This window comes from Phaethon lepturus, unplaced genomic scaffold, assembly GCF_000687285.1.
Source record: "Phaethon lepturus isolate BGI_N335 unplaced genomic scaffold, ASM68728v1 scaffold52083, whole genome shotgun sequence".
NCBI classification, from domain to species: Eukaryota; Metazoa; Chordata; class Aves; order Phaethontiformes; family Phaethontidae; genus Phaethon; species Phaethon lepturus.
Window position 1 is genome coordinate 4,328 of NW_010532282.1, and position 9,428 is coordinate 13,755.

The window sequence follows — 9,428 nt, forward strand, 5'->3', positions numbered from 1 at the left end:
ATTTATTTCAGTTTAAATGTTACGGCTTGAATTTTACCATGCTAGATGTTCTCCAAGTAAGAGCAGTGTTGTTGCAAATACTACAGCTGAACTCTCTTGCAACTCAAAAGTACATAAATAAAGAGACCTGAAAGATTGTGAATTTTTGTGCTGTTTTTTGCTTCTTAACCTCAAATGTAAAGCAATACGGAATTTGTTGCTATGTCTGTGTGTTTTCTTGGATCTCACTTGAAAAAGCAGACTGTTCGAGCCTGTGATAAAGATAATTTTTTCCTGAGCTACTGTCAGTTGTTAAAATGCTGTTGTCTAAGCCTCACTGAAACTTACCTTATTTAAACTCTTACAAAGTCTTGTGACTAAACAGTTTTTCACTATTTTAGTTCTTTATTTTAGCATCATGTTTCTTCAGTTGGTCAATATTACCAATTCTTCAGCAAAATAGAGTAGGACAAGATCAGTGTTTTGAGCAGTTTAGCATGCGATCCAAAAATCTACCTAAGAAAGTGGTGTAATATGTTAGAGGCAAAAGGGCATAACACCAGCCATGTTTTCTGTGTGCCACTGTTTGCATTTAAATAGTTTCTAAGTTGGTTTTAAAGAAATAAATTTGTCACCATTGTAACTCAGAGATTTTTTTGTTTGTTTGTTTCTTTTCCCCTAACTGATACGTATTATTGCACACTTAGAGTATACTCTTGTTAAATTTATGAAAGAAAAATTACAAATGTATAGATAAGATGTTTTTGCTTTGTGAAGAAGTGATGAAAGAGTAGAGTCATGAGGTTTTCACAATAGTTCTTAATAAACTTTATTATTCTTTCAACAGATTTCTTGGAAGTGTAAACAATGGAGGACGAGGAAAAGCCGGTGCAACTCCTGGATGAAAAGCAGGTGCCGAACTCTGAAAGTGGTTACGTGTGGCATGTCACCGATATGAATCGACTGCAACGTTTCTTGTGTTTTGGTTCAGAAGGTGGTACTTACTACATCAAGGAGCAGAAGCTGGGCTTTGAGAATGCAGCAGCATTAATAAGACTGATTGAAGAGGGTAGAGGTTGTGAAGTTGTCCAAGAAATAAAGACATTTAGTCAAGAAGGCAGAGCAGCAAAACAAGAGCCCCTGCTTTTTGCTCTTGCAATTTGCTCACAGTGTTCTGATGCAAAAACAAAACAAGCAGCATTTAAAGCTGTTCCTGAGGTGTGTTGCATACCGACCCATCTCTTTTCTTTCATCCAATTTAAAAAAGATCTGAAGGAGGGCATGAAATGTGGCATGTGGGGCCGTGCACTGAGGAAAGCTGTTGCAGATTGGTACAATGGAAAGAATGGCATGGCTGTTGCTTTAGCAGTTACAAAATATAAACAAAGAAGTGGTTGGTCTCATAAAGATCTTCTGAGGTTGTCCCACCTAAAACCTGCCAGTGAAGGTAATAAATTTTTGTTTGCCTGAAAATACCATGTTTTAAACCTTTTTTATTTACTCTGGAACTATTTTGGAAACCCAAGTACCATTGTAGACTGGTGATTGCTTAGTGATGGTTGTCCTGTAAGTGATACCCTAAAAATACGAGTGGTCGTATCAGAAATTGATCTGTTAATCTTCAAGGTAAACTGTTTGTTCCTTCTTTTTCTTGTTATCTCAAGAGAAGATAAAATAATACCATTCCCTCAATTTGTTCCTATTTGCTTACAGATGATGAAATAACACTTTTCATTATTTGGGAAGATGTGTTTGGTTTCGTTTGGCTCCTTACTTCTAAGAAGACAAATACAGTAGTTAAAACGACTTGTCTAAGTTGTGTGTGTCTGACCTTTTTTATAGGTGGTTGACAGGTCTGAGAATGAAACCTCCTAACTCATTTTCTTGCTGGAATGATAAATGCCAGTATAAAGATGGTAATCCTGCTTGGAAAATATTTTTCTTTTCAATAGGAATTGCTATAGTCACTAAATATATTACCAAAGGGTGGAAAGATGTCCAAGAGGCTTATAAAGACAAAGCTGTTTCTGCTGAGACTGAAAAACTCTTAAAGTATCTGGAGGCTGTGGAGAAAATAAAACACACAAAAGACGAATTGGAAGTTATTCATTTAATAGAGGAGTATGGTCTAGTTAGAGAGCATCTCCTGACAAGCCATCTGAAATCTAAAGAGGTAGGTAAACTTCATTAGCTCTTCATTCTCTCTAGAGTAACGCTTCTCACAGTCTTAAGTCTAGATTTCCATAAAAATAGCCTTTATGCTGTTTTTCAAGCTATTTACCCAAGTAGCTAAGTTAAAATAATGCAGATCTTTGTATAACTCTTACGTTTATTTTAAAATACACTTATTTCACATACAAGATGACAGTTCTTGTAGTTTGGGAATCTCATCTTTTTTCCCTTTTCTTTCTTTGATCGTAGGTTTGGAAGGCATTGCTGAAGGACATGTCCATTTCTGCATTGTTGAGAAATTTAGGAAAGTTGACAGCAAATTCAGTACTTGAACCACGAGGTTCAGAAGTGGCAACAGTATGTGAAAGACTGAGAAATGAGAAACTGCTAAAAAAGGTAAGAACTTTTTCATAATCAGTGACAGCCTTTCTGGTTTTGAATCTCTTTCTAAACTGTATTTCTTCAGGTAACCTCTTTACAAAATAAAAGGGATGTTCTTTGGAGGAAATGTGTAGTTTATTCTTTTAAAAAACTGCAGTGGAACACCTGCATCTTTATTTTAAAACTTGTATTTCTCATCTCGCATTTGATTTTATTTTTTTTCCCCCTCCTTCTATTTCTGAAACTTTTCTACAAATTAGGTATATTGACAGCTAGGATCTTTTCTTAAATCAGGGCTGTGGCAAGCTTTGCCTGTTGGGTTGATCCATTACTTCTGAGTCTTGTAATTTAGAGTCAGCAATACAAGCTTAAAAAGTGAGTGGAAGTCACTTGTGTAGGATTCTAGGAAGTAAATGAAGAAACTAGCATAGCAGCTGAGAGGAAAATGAAGATGGAACAAGGAGACTTTCTCCTTTCAGAATGCCTTACTATCCACCACAGAAGTAAGAAAGTAAGAGGGAAAAGAGGGTTCCCCAAAGGGAGAACAAAATTTTCAGGAATTTAATGGGAGATAGGGAAAACAAGTGGTTTTTCCTAATAGTTTTGTGAGTTGGGGGCATTAAAATCAGGACACTTAACTTCTTCAAGACCATAGTTGAATTGAGAAGAGCAAAACTAGGTTCTTTTTTTCCCATCCCACTGCTCTTCCCTTTCTCTGGTTTCTTTAATCATACATAGTTACTGAGGGACTGGAGGAGGGAGAGCAAAGATCGTGGCACAATACGTTGATGATGGAAGAAAAACAATAGATAGGCATTCAGATTTTCTAAAGTTTGCTGCTGGTAGTGTTTAATGACTGAAACTCCCCTGAGGAAAATGGTGACAAGATGTTGCTAAATCAGTAAAGCAAAGATGTGGTTTAGAATACTTGGATTGCGGCAGCCACTGATTTGGTTTATGTAGGGAAGGCAAAAAAAAAAAAATGCTGTATTCTGAAAATAGTTTCTTTGTCCAGTTTTACTGTATCTGATACAAAACTATTTTTAAGTTTGTTCTTTTCCTAGCTCAACTCCTTTTTAACTTTCTCTTACTGTAAGCCTGTGATGGAGAATAGCACTTGGACAATCATAGATAGATCTGTGAAATTTCACCAAAATTCTGGTGGTGGCATAAAATAATATTTGGAATTCATTGGAGGGCTCTGTAAAGGGAATGAGATCCATTACCACTAACTGACAAGTATTAGTTCATATAACAGATGTGTAAAGACTGCATGAACTCTTCAAATTTAACAAATTTAAGGTAACAAAATACTAAACCATTTATTTTTATACTAGGATCTTAGTTTTAGTTTGTTACTTTTTTTTTTTTTTAAAGAGTTCAGATTTTCAAAAACTTTCTGTTGATTTCTTTTGCCTGTAGGGTAGAATACATCCATTCCATATTTTGGTTGCATTAGAAACCTATAAAGCTGGGCACGGAAGCAGAGGGAAGCTTTGGTGGCGTCCTGATGAAGACATTTTAGAAGCTTTAAATGCCTCGTTTTACAAAACTTTCAAGGTAACACAGTTCTTCAATTTGTTAAGCTTTTTAAGAATTCTCTGTTTTCTGAAAGCTTATAAAATTATAAACTTATAAAATGTTTGTCGGCTGGATAAAAATTTTGAAACTTTGTATAAAAATAATCTTAGGAATTGGGATTTTATTAAACAAAGAATCAAAACATCATAATATATTCAGCTTTTGGCAACATTATTGTCCTAATGTTACCCCAGAAAGAATAAAAAAAAAAGCCTCACTTCTAGGGTTTAAAGCAGAAGGAAGAAGAAATTAGTATATTAATTATGTATATCTATTTTCTTTTTTTTTTCTTTTTTTCCTTTTAGACAGTTGAACCAACAGGAAAACGCTTCTTACTTGCAGTTGATGTCAGTGCATCAATGACACAAAAAGTTTTGGGCAGCGTGCTCAATGCTAGCACAGTTGCAGCAGCAATGTGTATGGTGAGGCATTAAACTTCTTTCATTTATAGCTATTTGCAGCTTGAGCTGCTCTTTTGATACAAAGGTGCACTAAAGCTGGTTAGAAATCAGAAGGAAACTTACATATACTATTTTCTGGGTACAGAAGTTGTGCCCTTGTGCCTCAATGATAGACCAGATGCTTAAAGCTACTGGCAACCAAATTCAGAAAGCTCAGTTTTAAGAAGCTGGTTTCCACTATAAATCAAAGTGGTCAAGGCTGCTCTTTCACTTATCTTAGATGAAAATACTTTTAAATTTTTTTCAGAAGCGTTCGTAGAATAATACAGATTGGATTAAGAAATTTTGGGATAATTCTTGGGTACACTTGAGTTATCAATACAGCCTTTGTATCACAGTCCCTTTCCCCTCAATTTGATGTTCGAAAGCTTCTTGTGTATTTATATGACAGAGGAGTCAAACTTGTGTTGGTGTTTGAAAATGTTTAGTGTTTTATGTCAGAGGGGAGTGAAGAAATATGGCAGTATCTTTAGTTACAGTAATTAGAGCCGTTCTTTAGCTCTGATTTTTGCAATGTTTATCTGCAGTAATATTACAGATACTTAAGGTGTAAAGTGAAGCGTTAGTGCATATGAGTTAAATACAGAAGAATATGTCATGTTGTGTGTTTGGTAGGGAATGCCTTGATTCAGACATTAAAAATTCTGAATAATATAACTAAATTATTTTTGTCTTCCTCTTTCTCAGGTTGTAGCACGTACTGAGAAGGATTCCCACATTGTTGCCTTTTCACATGAAATGGTCCCTTGCCCTGTGACGGCTGATATGACGTTGCCTCAAGTATTAGTGAAAATGTATGAAGTATGTAAAAAAAAAAAAAAAAAAGGAAATAGCTGTTGCTAATGTTAACATTTAGAAGCCTCGGCAGTTACATTGTATTTTCTTTGTAATAAATTCTAACACTGTGTTTAGTCTGTATCTATATAGTAAAACACTGGATTTTTTCCTCCTCCTTTTTTTTTTTAGAGGAAGTCCAGCAAATGTCATTATTTCAACTGCCGGATATTAAATACTACAATTTAGAATGGCAATGTTGGGTCACAATGAAGTTTGAAAAGAATATTTTAAAAAATCAAACAAAAAAACCCGCTAGACAAAACTGAAATGAAATGAATAAGTGAACTGTTTTTTAAGAAACCTCTGTGTGTGATAAACATGAAGCTTACATCAAAAGTAATTTTGCCATGGTTTACTAATTTCTGTATTAATATGTTCCATGTATTTTTTTTTTTTCTTTTAAGATTCCAATGGGTACCACTGATTGTTCCCTTCCAATGATATGGGCTCAGAAAACTCAGACAGCTGCTGATGTCTTCATTGTATTTACTGATAATGAGACCTTTGCTGGAAATACTCATCCTGCAACAGCTCTTAGAGAGTACAGAGAGGTAAATACACTCTGTTTATAGTTGATGAGTACAGTACAAAATAAATACCAGTTCTAAACATGTTTTAGAAACTGAACTAGTTGTGGCTTTTTCAGTACGTAATTATGTATAGTTAAAACCTAATATATTCTGCATTTAGGTGGGATTAGTGCACACATTGCACGAATCAGGCGTATTTAAAACCACTGAATTACTAAAAGGATTTGTAATTATCCTATCCTGCTAGGTGTACTGCAGTATCAATGAAAATTTGTTTGGTGTTCAGAGAATATATTAATTTCTGCATTCTATATATAATTGATTAAATAAGGTTTTTTAAATAGTTCTTACAGAACGAAATTTGGCTCTCAGAATTAAATTTAACTGTGATGTCTGCAGTAGATACCACAAAGTTTAAATTAGGGAAGGTGTCAATAGGATGGGGTGATAGCATCTTGTGAGGAAAGCTCATTATGTTTTAAAGAGGCTACACTAAGGTGTGCAGCTTGATAATTTTAAACGAGAATTAAGAAAAATATCTTCTCCAAGCACATTGCTATTAGATACTCTTATTTAATTAGCAAGCAATCTTTTATGCTTTAAAAGAACTATTTTGTAAACTACAAAAAATACTTTTTGGCAAGCTTATATGTATGGACGTTAGTCTTCATATCATGTCCACCCAGTTGAAATTAATACCAAAACTCTTTAACTTGCCCACTGTGTTTTAGTTTTCTTAGTTGTGATTAGCTCCCATTCCTAAATTTGTTCTTTAAACAGAGTTCCTGTACTCTGGCCTTCATGCCACTTGCTTTGCTTTACCTTACAGGTTACTAACCTGCAAATTCAGCTCATTTAGCAGAATTGTCCAGGCCACAGTTGTTGGATTTCTTCAACCAACATTTGGAAATCCTGCCTTAACAAAAGCACACTCTTTGACTCCTATTAGATGATTTGATAAATATTATTGAAAGTTTTCTCTCAGAATGAACTGCAGAATAGCAAATGGAGTGTTTGCATTTGAAATAATCGATGAATCTTAGTATTGCAAGAAAGTTGTGCTAATATACCACATTGCAATTATTTCCATTTATTTAAATGTGTCTGCTGCAGGTTAAGTACCATGATAATAGGCAGTCTGCAATTCTGCTTATGGCATATCTAGTTTCTATCAGTATGCCTAATCAGACAGTGGTTTATGCAAGCAAGATAGCAAGATTTGACCCTCTGGGGGTTTAAGTTTAGTTACTGTTTAACTGTTTAAGTTACTGTATATGTGTGTACTGATTTTTTTTTTTTTTTTTTGTCCTTCCTCTAGAAAATGGGTATTCCTGCTAAATTGATTGTTTGTGGAATGACCTCAAATGGTTTTATGATCGCAGATCCAGATGACAGAGGCATGTTGGATATATGTGGCTTTGATACAGGAGCTTTGGATGTTATTCGAAACTTCACTTTGGATTTGATTTAATTTTCTAGGCATCTGCTCTTCCCAATGGGTCCATTGCTGGCAACAGACTTCACCCTGGGAACTTCCAGCCAAATATGCTTTATGAGAATATGGCACATTATATACATATCAGAATGTTACCTTTTTGTGAAGAGAAAACAAGAAAAGCAGATGAGAAATCTCTTTTCTCTTTTTTCCTGTTCCACACAACTTAAAATAACAGTGGGAAGTTTGCTAGAAGTAGCTACAGGGTTACACAATACAAAACTTAATTTCATTTCTAATAGATTATAAATACTGAGAGATTTTTAATTCCCCCCCACCCCATTGCTGTGGAATGCTTGTTTGCAAGAATAAATTGATGAATTACTCTCAGGATAGGGCAGGGAAAAAAAGTAGGTTCAGTATTTTTAGTAATGTCAGTTTACAGCAACTTCATTGAGAGGGATTTTTGTTTTGGCTTTTTTTCATCTTTGTATTTTAAACAAATTACTAAGGTACAACAGTTTCCATTGTTACACTTGAAATCTACAAAAGAAGTATTTTCTGACACATATGAGACCATGTGACTGTGATGCAGTATAAAAGTTACCCAGTGAAATTTTATACTGATAAAACTGAAAGTGGAAGAGCTTGTGCTAATCTTTTTCTATCTAGATTATCATCTGGCTTTTCAGGAGTAAAGTATAATTCTCTTTAGATAAATTGAGGGGAAATTTCTGTGCAATGCAGTTTCAGAAGCACTATTTTAGTATTAATACGGTTTACAGGAAGTTCTAAAAACTGTTTTTAATAGAAAAAGACCTTGGAAATGGCTGGGAAGCCACATTCAGTCCATGTTATAACTGCAGGAAGCATCAGCACACTTTCAGTGAAGAAGATCAACAAGTGCATGAGTCTTGGCCTGCTCTTGAAAGCTGAGTGGTAATAACCAGAAGCAAAAAGCTACATTTTCTTCAAAAGGATGTATTCAGTACAGAAACAATCTTCCTAACAGGAGAATATTTCATTTTTAAAAATCTTTTTGTAGATTAATGTTACTTCTGATTTCGTAAATTAATTCAAGCTAACATTTTTCAAAACTACCTCCAGTTTATAGTGACCAATTCTTAAAAACTTTTATGAAGTGTACAGTTGCCTCTTTCACGTTCTCAAAACCTTGTTTAGGAAGTGATTGAAACTGGATTTTTTTTTTTTTTTTTAGTGTGATAGTAAGAGTGTGAATAAATAAGGAGAAAGTTAGTGAATATTTTATCACTTCGGAACAGGAATTGATAGCGATTCATGTGTATATATATTTAATTCTCTGTGTGTGTTTTTATGTATGTGTATATAGGGGGGAAGTTAAAAGATCTCTTTAGTAGATCACAGTCGTAGAAGATGAGAGAGTTTTTTAGTGATGCTTTTACAACTTCCCCTAAGACATGTCTTTTACGCTAATTCTGGCTGTTTTAAACATTGAATTTGATGTTAATTTGAAAATAATTATGATTTATAAAAATAACCCAGTTGTGGTGACATATAAGACCATATTTTTCTGCCTAAAACCCAAGCTTTTAAATGTAAAATTCAAGTTCATATTATACTTTTGATACTTGTAACACTGTCCATTATGCCTCTTACATATTGATTATAAATTCAAAGCTCACATTCTGTAGGATGGATATCTCTTTTGGTGCTAAAATCTGAGGTTACATGTTATTGAAGGTATTCTTCTACATACTTATACTCTACCTTAACAAATAAATCAAAACAGTGACAGAAGCCTTTTCTGATATTAAAACCATGGCTTAAAGAACTGATGGTAGGAATGTTACCTTTCAGCAGACATGAATGTCATTACTCTTGAATTATCACTGCTCTTACGATACAGCTCTGGTAGAATGCTTGAAGGATGCAGGACTGCCACCAGCTTGTCAGGTGATGTCTAGAAAAAACAAGTGTTCCTACAGCAGCTGAGACGTAGCACTTTGAGTTTGAAAAAGAAACTTACCTGTTTCTTATGAAAAATTTCTTATCACTTTTCGTCTCCTTTCT

General features: G+C 34.4%; 1 protein-coding gene across 1 annotated transcript; it reads left to right on the forward strand.

The window, feature by feature from the left end:
* The first annotated feature begins 846 nt into the window (after positions 1–846).
* On the forward strand, positions 847–7,691 carry TROVE2 (TROVE domain family, member 2). The gene is made up of 8 exons (XM_010284778.1): positions 847–1,426; positions 1,932–2,152; positions 2,401–2,547; positions 3,955–4,092; positions 4,419–4,535; positions 5,262–5,375; positions 5,816–5,962; positions 7,260–7,691. The coding sequence occupies exons 1-8, from the start codon at positions 847–849 to the stop codon at positions 7,410–7,412; spliced, it is 1,617 nt and encodes a 538-aa protein (XP_010283080.1). The 3' UTR covers positions 7,413–7,691.
* Positions 7,692–9,428: the final 1,737 nt, after the last annotated feature.